Source organism: Pan paniscus, chromosome 13, assembly GCF_029289425.2.
Source record: "Pan paniscus chromosome 13, NHGRI_mPanPan1-v2.0_pri, whole genome shotgun sequence".
Taxonomy (NCBI): Eukaryota; Metazoa; Chordata; class Mammalia; order Primates; family Hominidae; genus Pan; species Pan paniscus.
In genome coordinates, this window is record NC_073262.2 from 45178471 (window position 1) to 45196239 (window position 17769).

Genomic DNA, 17769 nt, shown 5'->3' on the forward strand with positions numbered 1-17769 from the left:
ATTTGATATTTAACTTCAACATAACCCACTATAAAATTTAAAATACTCTTATTTTAAAATATTCTTATCTGCCTTCTTGATTAGCTTATAGCTAATCTCTCCTTTTGGAATAGAGGCAAAAACAAATTTCAGAACTTTGTTTGTTCTTTTATTTTTACAACACCCTAACATGATAAAGAAAGTAACATCAATGATTGAATCATATTATTAAGCAATAGGAATTATGAACAATGTAACACTGATTCCCTGAGCTGGATTCATGGTTAAAGAGTAATCATGGCCTGTGATTGAAAATCCACAGTTTTATATTGTCAGTCACTGATACCAAGGTTAAGGACATATCCTGCCTTGTGGTCTCTCGTTGACCTCAGTGTTTCTGTTCAGGGAGGGAACCAGGTCATAAAAGCAACCTAACTGCCTATTACAAGAACCATATCTTGCAGAATGGGACCTTTGGTGTGTTAGTGCACAAACACAATAACATTCTAATTTATTTCAGTTGCAGAAAATCAGTACAGATTAAAAAATTTTATCTGCTATCATTAGTACACATTTGAATATATTAGAACTGGACTTAAGCAGATAATCTGGATACATAACACTATCATATGACAGTATATAATTTCAATTAAAATGTGAGAATTTGCATTTCTTTCTGTTTGGTGTTGATTTCGGCTCCTAATAGTTTAAAGGGTGCCTACAATCCAGTTAGGAATCTTTTAAAAAAGCACTTCAGTGCACTGTAGGTGCTCACTAGTTAGGGTTTCATGAGGTAAACTCTTTTCAAGTGAGGAAGATTTTGGAACACTACAAATCATCTGCTGATTCATTTTTGGTAGATTTAACACATAACAAATTAAATTTAGTCCAAACAAATAGTGAGAAAGTTAAGTTTGCTGGTTCATGTTTTTCTTCTCCCTTTGTCTAAGGTGAATTATTTTTCACATGTTAGAAGCCAGTGATGTGGCAGTAGCTAAACATAGATTAAAAAGTTAATTCTTAATTTTAATTATTATTTATTTCTTTTAACAGTTTAATTTTAATTACTTTCTAATTTTTATTGTCCATACTTGATTACTTAAGAATAAAATTATTTTAAAAACATGCACTCCAAAAGAGGAAATGTCACAGAAATACAACAAGCAAATTAACCTTCTGTTTTTACATCTGCAGAAAAGATCTCAAGAACCAGAAGTAAATAAGGATGGTGATAGAGAGGTATACCTTTATATTCAAATGTTTGTGTTGAATTAGATTTTTACATTATGTTGTTTAACAAAGTGTAGTAAATGTAGGCGTACATGATCTATCATGTAAGTAGCATAAATCATCAGTGAAAAATTTAATAGTTAACTCAGAATTCTGTACATTGAATTTTAAAGAGGTGCAAACCCTAGAGCTATTATTTCATTATTATGGAATAATCCCGAATGGTGCCATAAAATGCTAGGTAATGCCACTTTAGGAGCTTTAGACCAATTATTTTATCTTTCTTGGTTTTAGTCTGATTATCAATAGATAATGTGCCTAAAGTAGATAATTTCTTATTCTGTGTATTTTCCAGCTAGAAAATTTTATGGCTATCAAAGAAGAAATGAAGAAGCAGGGAAGTACTCATGTCGGATTCCCAGAAAACCTGACTAATGGTGCCACTGCTGGCAATGGTGATGATGGATTAATTCCTCCAAGGAAGAGCAGAACACCTGAAAGCCAGCAATTTCCTGACACTGAGAATGAAGAGTATCACAGGTAAGCCTATGGCAACATTGAACAGGAGGTAACTTTGTGCTGTCAAACTAATCCTAATTTGGGCTAATATTCATGATGAACAAATTTTATACTTTTATTAGGATATTCAGCCTTGCCTGTTAATCAGAAAAATGAAAATCAGCAAACAATCAGTTACCGTTTTTTTCCAGTCATTAATTTATTTGAAAAATAACCAGTATTGGCAAATATGAGGGAAAAGGCATTTTCTTCTCTTTTCAGTGAACTTTTATTTTAGCTTCGGGGTACATGTGCAGGTTTATTATATAGGTAAACTGTATCATGGAGGTTTGGGGTACAGATTATTTCACCAGCCACATAATAAACAAAATACTCGAAAGGTAGTTTTTTGGTCGTCTCCCTCCTGCCACGCTCCACCCTCAAGTAGGCCCCAGTGTCTGTTATTCTCCTCTTTGTGTCCATGAGTTCTCATGTTTAGTTCCCACTAATGAGTAAGAATATGTGGCATTTGATTTTCTGTTCCTGCATTAGTTTGCTTAGGATAATGGCCTCCAGCTCCATCCGTGTTGCTGCAGGAGAAATGGTTTCATTGAAAAAGACATTTCATATGCTGTTGGTAAATACATTTTGAACATTAATTGAGTAGCATATTCACACACACATATATAACAGAGTAAGCATATGTAATACATGTAAAGGATATTTGTATAGATATGTTATATGTATACTTATGTATAAGGACATTTATTATAGTATTATTATGTAAAAAATTTGGAGCTAGTCTAATTCCTTATCAATAGGAAATAGCTCAATTTCCATATCCCCAAAATAATGTATTATGCAACCATTTTTAAAAAATGAGGTTAGATCTAGGGTATACTGATTATTTCACAATTAAAATGTATTTAAAACATTTAGTTTGATGACACATCTTAAGAATTCTTGTTAAAATTCTTGTAGTATCTGCTGTGTTGCAAATGGAAGCTACATGCTACATTGACACTGTACCTTGTTAGCAACAAGATTGCTAGTTACTAAATTTTTGTTGTCAGTGCCTGAGTGCTGAAATATTGGACCCTCAATCTGAATATTGCCAAGGGATTGTACATGGGGATCTATATTTAATATAAACATTTCAGTATATTTGGTAAAACTTTTATTAAAATATATCAAAGAATCTTTGATCTACTAAACCAGGAGTTGGCCAGCTTTTTCTGCAAAGAGCTAGTTAGTAAATATTTTAGGCTTTTTGGACTGCATATATTTATTTTCTTGAGACAGGGTCTCACTCTGTTTCCCAGGCTGGAGTGCAGTTGTGTGATCATGGCTCACTGCAGCCTCGACTTTCTGGGCTCTAGTGATCCTCCCACATCAGCCTCTCTACCAGCTGAGACCACAGCTGTGCAACATCACACCCAGCTAACTGACACTATGGACTGTAAAGTGAATAAGCATGTCTGTGTTCCAAGATACTTGACTTACAAAAACGGGCAGTGGGCTGGATTTGGCCCACAGGTGCTTATTTGCTGACCCTTGTGCTAAAAGGAAGGTGCTGCTAATGCAGTGACTTTTATTTGTAAAAGTGCCCTGCATGTGTGACATTATCCTCCCTTTGAGAAAAGGATATATTTCAGTATTCACCTCACCATATTTTTCCAGTGACCTCATATGATTTTGAAAACTACATTTATAAAATAAGATTATTTTCTGCATTTCTCCCACTTTATTCCTGTTAATAGAACTCAGTATTTTACTGTGATCAATTACTTCGTATATTTGATGAGTGTCAACTGTCCTAGAATTGGCTGATTTTTATCAGCAAGAAATATTCTCCTTGAGAGTTTTAGTATTTCTTGGTCTTTATGTATAAGCATGAACAAAATGATAATCAGCTTATGTAATCTAGAAATGTTCAAAGGGCCTTTAAAACCTTGGTCTGACATTTCTAAATGCCATATGTGTATAATTTTTATAACCTTTAGAATATATAATTGTTACATAAAATTTGAAAACTCCACCTGGTATGTAAAATTTGGAAGCTACTATTTCTTGTCTATCACTTTTCCATGACTGTGGATGAAAATTACATCATTCTCAGTCATGAGTGTTAAGTATGTTGTCCTTAAAGAACTGTCTACACTCATGAACTCAAATTTTCTTTCCATTCACTCTTGATCTCAATGCCAGTAAGTCTTCAATTTCAGCACTCCTCCAGAGTTGTTTTTCCTCAAGATTATCACTAATTTTTTTCTGTACTAAATCTAGGCATTTTTCTTACACCTCATTTCATCTGTCAGCAATATTTGAGCCAATGGAGGGCATCTCCTCCCTAATGGCATCTTCACTTGGCTTTCAGGACCTCACTCCCTCAGGCTTTTCCTCCTGCCTTTCTAGTCCATTTATCATGGTCTGTTTTGCTTGCTGCTCCTCATCTTTCTCCTTTTGGACATTGTTGTTTCTCATGGCTCAGTCCTCAATCTTCTTTCTCATAGGTTTTTTTTTTTTTTTTTTTTTTTTTTTTTTTTAAGACTGAGTCTCGCTTTGTCCCCCAGGCTGGAGTTCAGTGGCATGATCTTGGCTCATTGCAACCTCTGCCTCATGAGTTCCAGCACTTCTCTTGCCTCAGCCTCCTGAGTAGCTGGGATTACAGGTGTGCGACACCATGCCTGGCTAATTTTTGTATTTTTAGTAGAGACAGCTTTCCCCGTGTTGGCCAGGCTGGTCTGAAACTCCTGACATCAGGTGATCTGCCCGCCTTGGCCTCGTGACATGTTGGGATTACAGGCGTGAGCCACCGTGCCTGGCCCCTCGTGACTTTTTCTACTGTGTATATGCTAGTGATTTCCAAACGTATGTCTCCAACTTAGATCTCTTTCCTTAATTCCAGATCTCTATATCATCCCACCTACTTGACATCTCTGTTTGATTAGCTGTTGGGTATCACACACTTGTCAGATCCAAAATTGGGCTACTGATGTCCTTCCTGAAATCTACACCTCATGTAGTCTTTCCTACTTTGGTTAACAGCAACTCTTCCAGTTGCTCTGCCAAAAACCTCAGTGTCATTCTTGACTGATCTTTCTCTCTGTCCTGACACTTCACATCTAAATCTCTCAGTAAATCTTGTCAGGTCTATCTGAAGAATATATCCAGAGGCCAGTCTATCTTGTACATCTGAGCCACCGTCATCTGCAGTTTAGATGAGTGTCATAGACTGGGAATTGATAGTCCTGGTTTTTAAAAACTTCCCCTTTCATCAATTCTTATCTCAGTGGATGTATTTAAAACATAAGTCAAATGTTGTCATTCCTCTGCCCCAGCCCTTCTGATTGCCTCCCATTTCACTCTGAGTATGTGGCAGAGTTCCTCCTAATAACTGAAAGGCAGTAAACCATCTGGCATGTTACCTCTCCTGCTGAAACTTCTGTTTCTTATCTCTATTGCTGTGTTTCAGCCACACTGAACTTGTTGCTATTCCTGACCTATCCCTAGTGCTTAAAGACTCCAGGCACACCTCTGCACTTAGCAGTTCCCTGTGTCTGGAATGCTTTTTCCCCAGATATTCTTCTAGCTTACTGTTTCCATTACTTCAGCTCTTTACTTAAAATCCCCTTTCTAAGAAGAAGAAAAAGGGTAAAAAGAAACCCATTAAGGAATAACCACTTCCTGAGGAAGAACCATGTACCAGCACAATTCGTAGCCCAGAGAAAATGAAGAAAATGAAAAAAAAGAGAGATAATGAGGACTAACAGAAAGGAATTAGGATTGTATCATCAGGATGCGTCAGGCTTGAGATTCAATTGGGAACATACCAGGGATGCTCTCTCACGTAATTTAGGGAAGGTTCAATGAAACAAAGTGATTTATCATCTCTAACTTCAAACCTATTTGTGTCTTGACATCAACTCTGTTAACATCATCATTTTTTAGAGTCTTTGATGTACAAATAAAAGTTTCTTTGTATTAAAGAAAAATCCTCTTTCTCAGCAGGGACTTTTCTGGCCATCCCAACTTTCCCACCACCCTTCCCATCAAACACATAAAGATTTCATTTTCCTGCTTTAGTTTTTCTCCTCTAACGTACTGTGTATTTTGCCGTATCTGTCTGTTGTTATTGTGTGTTTATCTCACTCTCATGAATAGGGTTTTTATTGTTCATTACCATATCCTCACTTCCTAGAAAAAGGCCTAGCCTATCAGACGTAGCTACCTAATAAATAGGTATTAAATGAATGAATGGAGTTTATCCCGGGTATATTGTTTGATTGATTCTCACTTAAAAAATGTTTGACAAGGTTCATTTTAACAATTTTGCCTGGTAATTATATGTATTTTAAAAATTCTTTCAGCTTTTTATAATAAGCTACATTCTTTATATTAATATTTTTTCACTTAGGGAGAAAAGCCCAATATTGTGGTTATTCACTATTCTTTTACTGGTAATCATGATAATTGCAATTATGGTAAAATGAGTTAGAGAAATTACAAACTTTACTGGTATCTTATTTATTTAGAGACAGAGTCTCACTCTGTCACCCAGGCTGCAGTGCAGTGGTGTGACCTCGGCTCACTGCAACCTCTGCCTCCTGGGTTCAGGCGATTCTCCTGCCTCAGCCCCCTGAGGAGCTGGGATTACAGGTGCGTGCCATGACACCCGGCTAATTTTTGTATTTTTAGTAGAGACGGGGTTTCATCCTGTTTGTCAGGCTGGTCTTGAACTCCTGACCTCAGGCAGTCCACCCACCTCATCCTCAGAAAGTGCTGGGTGGATTACAGGTGTAAGCCACCACATCCAGCCACTAGTATTTTATTTTTTTTAGGGTGGTAAATGTAATGGACTCACAAATTCTTTCCAAGGGATTATGGACCTTCGGTATTTGAAATAAAAAGACAGTTGGAATTTTTTGCTTCCGATAGTAAGACTATACTGGTCAGGCACTGTCTATTCTGATGGAGCAGCTGTTGCTGCTTGGCTGTCTTTCAGAAGCAAGCTGCTCACACTGATATTGGTTGGTGAGCAAGGCCAGTGGTCATTGATCGATTGACTAGATTTTGAACTGGCTCTGGCTGGCTTCTTGTTACCATGGCTACAGGTCAATTCTTTCCTAAGTTTGAGTCAACTTTAACCAGCAATTTTCTGTTCAAAAGTTGCCTTCCATTAGCTATGTTCAAAAAGAAACTTTTTAATATTCCAGAATTGTGGATTTAAAGTTTTGGTTATGATGACTTGGTTAATAATAGCTCTCAGGAAGATTTTTTTTTTTGATACATCATCTTAACCAGAAGAGTTCTCTGTATAATTTATTTCTTAAAAATAATTGTTTTGTTTTTGTTTTTGGTATTTTTAGAAGCTTTTGCTCAAGTCCTAACATAATCTCCAGTAGGAGATTTTAGTCTCTTTGTCAGTTCATGTATGTATATGATAGTCATATTCTGTCTTTTTAAATTTCTTTTCTTGTTCACTTTTTTCTCTGTACAATAATAGTGATATTGTTACACATTTTTATCTCATTAAAAAGTTGTTACAATTTTCTGCTGGCAAATCTAGCTTTTTCTATATTTTGACTGAATAGGTTAAAAGTGAAGAAAATTTACGAGATCATTTTATTTTCAAACAAAATCATAAGTAATAAAAATTGCTATTTTGAATTATAAATAATGACATTTAGATATTTTAAAAATAAGGATCCCCCCCCCAATAGTTTGGCTTTGTGTTTCTATGCAAATCTCATGTCAAATTGTAATTCCCAGGTGTTGAGGAAAGACCAGCTGGGAGGTGATTGGCTCATAGGGTCGGTTTCCTCCATGCTGTTCTTGTGATAGTGAGTGAGTCCTCACAAGAGCTGACGGTTTCATAAGGGGCTCTTTGCGCTTCACTTCTCTCTTCTCTCTCTCCTGCCGCCTTACGAAGAAGGTGCCTGCTTCCCCTTCCCCTTCTACCATGGTTGTTAAGTTTCCTGAGGCCTCCCCAGCCATGCGTAACTGTGAATCAATTAATCCTCTTTCCTTTATGAATTACCTAGTCTCAGGTATGTATGTGTGTGAATTACCCAGTCTCAGCTATGTACATATGTATATGTGTGAGTGTATATACACACATACATATATATGATACATATATGTGATGTGAGATATATATATGTATATACGTCCATTTTCTTTATTCCACTCATCAGTTGATGGACACTGGTTGATTCCATATCTTTGCATATTGCGAATTGTGCTGCAGTAAACATATGTGTGCGGGTGTCCTTTTGAGAGTATGATTTCTTTTATTTTGTCTAGATATCTGGAAATGAGAATGCTGGATAAAATGGTAGGATCTACTTTTAGTTCTTTGAGAACTCTCCATACTGTTTTCCATAGATTTGTATGAATTTGCATTCCCACCAGCAGTGTATCACTGTTGTCTTTTCACCGCATCTACGCCAACATTTGTTGTTTTTTTGATTTCTAATAGTGGCCATTCTGGCTGCAGTGAGGTGATATCTCACTGTGGTTTTATTGTACATTTCCCTGATGATTAGAGATATTTAGCATGTTTTTATATGCTTGTTTACCGTTTGTACATCTTCTTTTGAGAAATGTCTATTCATGTAATTTGGCCACTTTCCAATGGAATTATTTGCGTTTTTCCTGTTGATTTGTTTTTCTTGTAGGTTATAGATATTAGTCCTTTGTTAGCGTCATAATTTTCAAAATTTTCCCATTGTATAAGTTGTTGTTTTACTCTGATGATTATTTCTTTTGCTGTGCTGAAGCTTTTTAGTTTAATCAGGTCTGATTTATTTATTTTCATTTTTGTTGGATTTGCTTTTAGGGTCTTCCTCATAAATCCTTTGCTTAGGCCAGTGTTTTCAGGTCTTAGGTTTAGGCCTTTCATCCATCTTGAATTAATTTTTGTATATGGTGAGAGATAGAGATCCAGTTTCATTCTTCAACATGTGGCTATCTTTTTTTCCCAGCACCATTTATTGAATAACCTGTACTTCCTCCAGTGTATGTTTTTGTATCCTTGCTCAGAGTTCACTTGGTTGTAGTGGCTTTATTTCTGAGTTGTCTGTTCTGTTCTGTTGATCTATGTATCTGTTTTTATACGAGTACCACGCTGTTTCTGTTATTGTGGCCTTAGAGTATCATTTGAAGTCAGGTAATGTGATGCCAACATATTTGTTCCTTTTGCTTGGTATTTCTGTTGCTGTTCAGGCTCTTTTGTGGTTCTACATGAATGTCAGCATTTTAAAATAATTCTGTGAAGAATGACATTGGTACTTTGGTAGGTATTGTATAGAATGTGTGGACTGCTTTGGGCACTATGGTCATTTTCAGTATATCAGTTCTTTCAGTCCATGAACATAGGATGTATTTTCATTTGTTTGTGTCATCTGTTATTTTCTTTGGTGGTGTTTTCCAGTTATCTTTATATAGATCACTCACTTTTTTCATTAAGTATATTCCTAGGTACTTCACACTTTTTTGCAGCCACTGTAAAAGGGATTGGATTGTTGATATGAACTCTCAGCTTGGTTGTAGTTGGTGTATAGTGGTGCTACTGATTGGTATTCATTTATTTTGTAACCTCCGAGACTTTACTGAATTCATGTATCAAATCTAGGAGTGTTTTGTAGGAGTCTTTAGGGTTTTCTAGGTATAGGATAATATCATTGGTGAAGAGATAGTTTGACTTCCTCTTTTCCAATTTGGATGCCCTTTATTTCTCTTGCCCAATTGCTCTGCCTAGGACTTCCCAGTTTTATTCTTAATATGCATGAAATAAAAGTAAAATGGAAAGTGCTTAACGATGAGTTTTTTTCACATCTCTCTCTCATACACAGATAAAATTATTTCAAAGTCCTATGTTAAAAACATAATATTAGACCCTGTCTTGTTCTAAAAGGAATTTCTAAGTTGTTTACAAAATACATAGGAATCAAGAATATAAGTAGAAAGTGTTTCCAAAAAATAAACATAAAAAGTATGGGTTATAGGACACAGACCATTAGCAGTCCCTGGCCTGTTAGGACCTGGGCCACACAGCAGGAGGTTAGAGGCAGGTGAGCAAGTGAAGCTTCATCTGTTTACAGTCACTCTCTGTCGCTCACATTACCGCCCGAGCTCCTCCTCCTGTCAGATCAGCGGTGGCATTAGATTGTCCTGAGTGTGACCTGAACCCTGTTGTAAGCTGCTCTTGCAGGGGGATATAGGTTGTTCACTCCTTATGAGAATCGAATGCCTTTCTGATCTGTCACCATCTTCCGTCACCCCCAAATGGGACCATCTAGTTGCAGGAAAACAAGCTCAGGGCTCCCACTGATTCTGCATTTTGGTGAGATATAATTATTTCATTATATATTAATAATAATAGAAATAAAGTGCACAATGAATGTAATATACTTGAATCATCCTGGAACCATCCCCCACCTCAGGTTCCTGGAAAAATTATCTTCAACAAAACCAGTCCCTGGTGCCAGCATGGTTGGGGACACCTGGTTAACAGATGTGAGACCCCTTTGCCTTGTCTTGGAATAATGTGCAGATATGCATTGTGTGAATGACATCTGATGGCGCCATCTTGCCCTGTACATCATTTTAGGGACAGCTCCAGTATTTCATGAAAATTAAAATTTCTTCTAGTGACGAACAAAATGATACTCAGAAGCAATTTTGTGAAGAACAGAACACTGGAATATTACACGATGAGATTCTGATTCATGAAGAAAAGCAGATAGAAGTGGTTGAAAAAATGAATTCTGAGGTATTTTCTTTAGTTATTTTCAAATGTTTTTATATGTGTGTATATTTTAAAGAACTGTATTTTGGAAATATAAAGGATTTTTAAGTCATATATGTGTGTATATATTCTATATATCCTTTGTCATATATCTATATACATACGTATAGGATAAAGCCATGTTCTTAATTCACCTTCATTTGCCTGCAACAGTTGAGTAGTGACCTGCACAATGGCCTCAATCCAAAGGAGAAGTATTTGATGTTTTTCATAAGAATTGATGATCTTTCCACATCAGAAATAAGTTTTGCTACTGAAAACAGATTTTCTTGTTTTTGGACATTAGTTTTTTAAAAAATGTTAATAGAGAAGTCAATTGATTATTTTCACTGATAAGAAAGTAGGAAATGTATAGCTGGGTCAGAGGCCACGTTGTGGATACCATTATCTTTACTTTTGCAGAGAGGAACAGTTTGCTCCAAGTAGTTTCTCATTTCAATGTAAAGAGGTTTGAAAACAATGACATGCCATGATACACATTTAGTAATAATTTATTGATAAGTATTTTGTTTCTGGAGAAATAGTTCAGTATATTTCCCCTATTTCACCATTACTACTGTTTCAAACATTATAAAGAGGAAATAAAAGTTACCGCAATGGCAAATAATCTCATGATTTCTAAGAAAATCTCTATAAGTTGTATCTTATTTACCATTCATATTTTGAAACAAAAGGTTTCTTTTGTATTTATATATTTACACCACAGAAGTAACTGTGGTTTTGTGGAGGATCACTAGAAGTAGCATCAGCAGACCTGGGGAAAATCCTGCATCTGTGTATGTTTTTTGACCTCTCCTTTTAAGAATCGCGATCTTAAATGAGTTCAGTATTGTATGTAGAAGTGCAATGCCTAGATACAGATGTGTACAGTGTGGAAGGGTACAGTGCTTAGATTTGACAGTTATAAATAAATGTAATTCTTATAACTGAGTATAGAAATATTAGAAATGTAGAATATCGGTAAAACGTTCTTCAGTAAAAGAAACTTAAAGAACTTTGAGAAATTGCTTCTGTCCAAATATATGCATAGCTAAGGCTCTTAGGATGGTGTGGTTGATAGGTTAGATATCAGAGTGTAAACCTAATCTTAAAAATATAGTCAAATTATTAATCTTATATTTTATGCCTCTGGGTTTTTTTGTAACTCAGAAAAAGGCTTTTTAAATTCTGAGATTCTTAAAAATCCTCTAGTGGTTTATTTTTCATCGTCTTTAAATAAATATTTAAACTTTTAGGAATTTAGGAGCAGATTCCTAAAAGTTTAAATATTTATTTAAAGATGATGAAAAATAAATCACTGGAGGAATTTACACTCTTATTAGGTTTGAAGTTTTGTCCAATTTTTTTCCAGTTAAATATCCACTATGGGGATTCTTTCATTATACAGATACATGTTATTTTTTAATTTCAGAAGAAATCATGATATGTCAATCTATTGAGTGCTAACTAAAAGTTCTCTTTGTTTACTTAGCTTTCTCTTAGTTGTAAGAAAGAAAAAGACCTCTTGCATGAAAATAGTACGTTGCAGGAAGAAATTGCCATGCTAAGACTGGAGCTAGACACAATGAAACATCAGAGCCAGCTAAGAGAAAAGAAATATTTGGAGGAAGTTGAAAGTGTGAAAAAAAAGAATGATAATCTTTTAAAGGCTCTACAATTGAATGAGCTCACCATGGATGATGATACCGCCGTGCTCGTCATTGACAACGGCTCTGGCATGTGCAAGGCCGGCTTTGCAGGCGACGATGCCCCCCGGGCTGTCTTCCCTTCCATCGTGGGGCACCCCAGGCACCAGGGCATGATGGGGGGCATGCATCAGAAGGAGTCCTATGTGGGCAAGGAGGCCCAGAGCAAGAGAGGCATCCTGACCCTGAAGTACCCCATGGAACACGGCATCATCACCAACTGGGATGACATGGAGAAGATCTGGCACCACACCTTCTACAACGAGCTGCGTGTGGCTCCCGAGGAGCACCCCATCCTGCTGACCGAGGCCCCCCTGAACCCCAAGGCCAACCGCGAGAAGATGACCCAGATCATGTTTGAGACCTTCAACACCCCAGCCATGTACGTGGCCATCCAGGCCGTGCTGTCCCTGTACACCTCTGGCCGTACTACTGGCATCGTGATGGACTCTGGTGACGGGGTCACCCACACTGTGCCCATCTATGAGGGGAATGCCCTCCCCCATGCCACCCTGCGCCTAGACCTGGCTGGGCGGGAACTGACTGACTACCTCATGAAGATCCTCACCGAGCGTGGCTATAGGTTTACCACCATGGCCGAGCGGGAAATCGTGCGTGACATCAAAGAGAAGCTGTGCTATGTTGCCCTGGACTTCGAGCAGGAGATGGCCACGGCGGCCTCCAGCTCCTCCCTAGAGAAGAGCTACGAGCTGCCCGATGGCCAGGTCATCACCATCGGCAACGAGCGGTTCCGCTGCCCCGAGGCGCTCTTCCAGCCTTGCTTCCTGGGCATGGAATCCTGTGGCATCCATGAAACTACCTTCAACTCCATCATGAAGTCTGATGTGGACATCCGCAAAGACCTGTACACCAACACAGTGCTGTCTGGCGGCACCACCATGTACCCTGGCATGGCCCACAGAATGCAGAAGGAGATCGCTGCCCTGGCGCCTAGCATGATGAAGATCAAGATCATTGCTCCTCCCAAGCGCAAGTACTCCGTGTGGGTCGGTGGCTCCATCCTGGCCTCGCTGTCCACCTTCCAGCAGATGTGGATCAGCAAGCAGGAGTATGATGAGTCAGGCCCCTCCATTGTCCACCGCAAATGCTTCTAGGTGGACTCTGACTTAGTTGCGTTACACCCTTTCTTGACAAAACCAAACTTCTCAGAAAACAACATGAGATTGGCATGGCTTTATTTGTTTCCTTGTTTCATTTTTTGTTTTGTTTTTTATTGGCTTGACTCAGGATTTAAAAACCGGAATGGTGAAGGTGACAGCAGTCGGTTGGAGGGAGCTTCCTCCAAAGTTCTGCAATGTGGCCGAGGACTTTGATTGTACATTGTTCTTCTTTTCAATAGTCATTCCAAATATTGTGAGACGCATTGTTTCACGAAGCCCCTTGCCCTGCTAAAAGCCACCCCACTTCTCTCTAAGGAGAATGACCCAGTCTTCTCCCTATTTCACACAGGGGTGGTGATAGCATTGCTTTTGTGCAAATTACATAATGCAAAATATTTTGAATCTTCGCCTTAATACTTTTTAATTTTGTTTTATTTTGAATGATCAGCCTTCGTGGCCCCCCTCTTTTGTACCCCAACTTGGGGTGTATGAAGGCTTTCGGTCTCCCTGAGAGTGGCTGGAGGCAGCCAGGGCTTACCTGTACTCTGACTTGAGGAGAGTTGGATAAAAGTGCACACCTTAAAAAAAATTGAGGAAGCACAGTATTTCAGTACAGTGGACAGCTTAGCATGTTGACAACTGAGAATAAAATGCTCAGTTCTGAACTGGACAATGTAAGACATAACGAGGAAACACTGGAAATGGAAATTCAATTACGTCATTGTAGACTGGCTACTGCTCTACATGATTGTGACCAAAGTCAGATAGCTGAAAGAGACTTCTTTCCAGAGAACAAGACATGAACAGGTTTATTTACGGAAGACAATGAATTCTCATTTATCTCACCTAAAAGAGAACAGATTCTTTCTCAACAAGTCTAATGTAGACAGTAAAATCAACAGGCTAAAAATTAAGCTCCATGAAACAAGATAAAACTCTGAGAGAAAAGACGGGGCAGGCCGCCATCTTTCCCGTTCAGGCAACTTAGTCATTCCAGCCTGCGGGCTTTGGAGAGTACAAACCGACGAGGGACAGAAGAGATCCCACAGCACAGCATAGCTGCTTTACCAAATCATGGCCAGACTGCTTCTGTAAGCAGGCCCCTCATCCTGTTCCACCTCACTGGACAGGACCTCCCAACTGGGGCCTCCAGCTACCCCAACCAGCATTCCTTGGCCAATGGAAATGTGAAATGTTCCTGGGACAGAGCTCCCGGAGAGGGGCAGGCCCCCACCTTTGCTCTTTCGGTGACTAGCCATTCTGGCCTGCAGGCTTTGGAGAGCCCAAGCTGACAAGGGGTGGAAGAGGTACCTCAGCACAGCACAGCCACGCTACAAAAACGTGGCCAGACTCTTGTTTACGTCAGTCCCTGACCACATTTCTAGTCAGCGGGTGAAGTCTTTCAACCCGGTTCTCTGGCTACCTTGACTGCTGTTCTCTGGACTACAGCAGCCCTACAGAAAAGTGGCCAGACTCTCTACTTGATGGGCAGATCCTCCTGGCCTGGGTCTCTAGCCAGCCCACCACTGGAGCTATCAAGCCAGTAGCAACTCTGCAGTTCCTGGGACAGAGCTTCCAGGAGCAAATGAAATCCTTTCTGCCACTGCCTCTGCAGTGGAACTGCCCTTGCTACCCTCAGAAGATGCAACGGAGCAAAGACCCTAAGTGCCCTATCAACACCTCCAATAAGCTGCAGTTGACCCAAAGAACAAGCCAGTCCATCTCCCACGGGTACCACACACCCTCCACTACTCACCACCAGACAGGGAACCCTGGCTTGGGCCCACAGCACAGACCCTCCATCCTGGGCTGATTACACTAAGTGATTGCTAACTCACATGTCTCTGGGATGGAGCACCCAGGAAACAAGCAAAGTGGTGGAGCAGCAAGTCAGGTGATGTGGAGCCCAGAGGTCAGGGATGGCTATCTCTCTAGGGTCCACTTGCCCTTGTGAGACACTTTATCCCAGCACTTTAGGAATGCTGAGGTCATACCAGCCACATCTCATGTGCAAGATTGCCCAGCAGAGATCAGGTCCGAGAGTTCCCTTTTTAAAAAAAGGAGACTTGCTTAAAAAAAGAAGTCTAGCCACGTTTGTGTAGAGCAGCTGTGCTGTGCTGGGGGTTCACTTTTGAGAGAGTTCTCCTCTGAGACCTGATCTCTGGAGGCTGGGCAGTCTTGCACTTGAGATGGGGCTGGTCTGATCTCAGCACTCCTTAGTCTGCTCGCCTCTCCCATGGCCCCAGCCTGGCCACACCTGCTTATGGGGCACTCTTAGATGCCCACACCATAGCTTCCATGCTAGTGGACTGTACCATATCAGTGGAGAGCTGCAGCAAGGTGGCCCCTACAGCCACGCAGCAGCCTGCACATTGCCTCTCCGTACGGCAGCCCTTTATTTGGAAACATCCTAAATCACTTTGCTGTGTGTGTTTACACGGGTGGGTTTTGCTTTACTTGCCCTGAGAGCACACGGGAGTGCAGCACACACCCCAACCCACATCAACTGCCATTAAAGAAAAGAAATTTCAGCCTAGAATTTCATGTCCAGCAAAATTAAGCATCATAAGTGAAGGAGAAATAAGATCCTTTTCAGACAAGCAAATGCTGAGGGAATTTGGTATCACCAGATCTACCTTACGAGAGCTCCTGAAGGAAGCACTAAATATGGAAAGAAAAGATCATCACCTGCCACTACAAAAACACACTGAAGTACACAGTCCAATGATGCTAAAAACCAACCACATATGTAAGTCTGCAAAATAACCAGCTGACAGCATGACGACAGGATCAAATCCACACATACCATTACTAACCTTAAATGTAAATGGGCTAAATGCTCCCATTGAAAGACACGGGGCAAGCTGGGTAAAGAACCAAGACCCACTGTAATATGCCATCTTCAAGCAACCCATCTCATGTGCAGTGCCATACATTGGCTCAAAATAAAGGAATGGAGAAAAATATTTCAAGCAAATGGAAAACAGAAAAAAGGTGTTGCACTCCCAGTTTCTGACAAAACAGACTATACCAATAAAGATAAAAAAAGAGAAGGACATTACAAAGGTGGTCCTGACCTTTGATAAATCTCATTATTGCTTGATACCAACCTGGGCTATTTTTATTGCCCAAAGCAATAGGATAATTTGCTGAGGTTGTGGAGCTTCTCCCCTTCAGAGAGTCCCTGATCTCCCAAAATTTGGTTGAGATGTAAGGTTGATTTTGCTGTACAACTCCTTTTTTGAACATTTTACTCATTTCCATCAAGGAAGGCAAGTTTTCCTGCTTCCATGACAAAGGAGATCAGGCACCTCCTTTCCTGAGTTTCAGCTTGCTTCTGACAGGGAAGGTGAGTGTAAGTTTTTCCAGCTTCTAAGATGGCAGAGAATGATCACCCAGTCTGAGCCTTATTTCCAGGTAAGTAGCTGAATTAGAGTTTTGTCTTAAAATTTTTCCTTAATGACTAAAATTTAAGATTACCCACCAGCTGCTTTTAATTCCTCCTTACCATTAGAACACTCAGTTAATCATATGAATTGTGTGTTTGTTTGTTTTGCCTAACTCTTTTTGTTTATGTTTGGAGTTTTATTGTTGTTTCATTTTTCTCCCATCTCTTCCTGACTTCGTCAAATCCAAAGGAATGTTCCAAATTGTGGGGAGCAAGTCATCTGAATTGGCTAAAACCCCTGTGGCTGCAAAAAAAACAAAAACAAAAAACAAAACAAAAAACAAAAAACAAAAAAAACCCAAAAAAAAACCCACAAAAAACAAAAAACCAAAAAAAAAAATCCAGTTGGAAATTTTTAAAAACTTTTTTTTAACTTTTAAATTTTATTATTATACTTTAAGTTTTAGGGTACATGTGCACAACGTGCAGGATTGTTACATATGTATACATGTGCCATGTTGGTGTGCTGCACACATTAACTCGTCATTTAACATTAGGTATATCTCCTAATGCTATCTCTCCCTCCTCCCCCACCCCACAACAGTGTGTTATGTTCTCCTTCCTGTGTCCATGTGTTATTGTTCAGTTCCCACCTACGAGTGAGAACATGAGGTGTTTGGTTTTCTGTTCTTGTGTTAGTTTGCTGAGAATGATGATTTCCAGCTTCATCCATGTCCCTGCAAAGGACATGAACTCATCCTTTTTTATGGGTGCATAGCATTCCATAGTGTATATATGCCACATTATCCAGTCTATCATTGATGGGCATTTGGGTTGGTTCCAAGTGTTTGCTGTTGTGAACTGTGCCGCATTAAACATACGTGTGCATGTGTCTTTATATTAGAATGATTTATTATTTTTTCAGAATATACCCAGTAATGGGATTGCTAGTTTAAATGTATTTCTAGTTGTAGATCCTTGAGGAATTGTCACACTGTCTTCCACAATGGATGAACTAATTTATACTACCACCAAGAGTGTAAAAGCATTCCTGTT

The 17769-nt window shown here is 39.2% G+C and overlaps 1 protein-coding gene across 1 annotated transcript in view; it reads left to right on the forward strand.

The window, feature by feature from the left end:
- Window positions 1–17541, forward strand: part of LOC129397338 (POTE ankyrin domain family member E) — a 58634-nt gene extending 41093 nt beyond the window's left edge. Inside the window, exons 12-15 of the mRNA XM_055109398.3 lie at window positions 1174–1218; window positions 1565–1749; window positions 10363–10483; window positions 11991–17541. Coding sequence (XP_054965373.1) covers window positions 1174–1218; window positions 1565–1749; window positions 10363–10483; window positions 11991–13319 — 1680 coding nt within the window. The 3' untranslated portion in view covers window positions 13320–17541. The remainder of the gene's footprint in view (window positions 1–1173; window positions 1219–1564; window positions 1750–10362; window positions 10484–11990) is intronic.
- The last annotated feature ends 228 nt before the right edge of the window (window positions 17542–17769 follow it).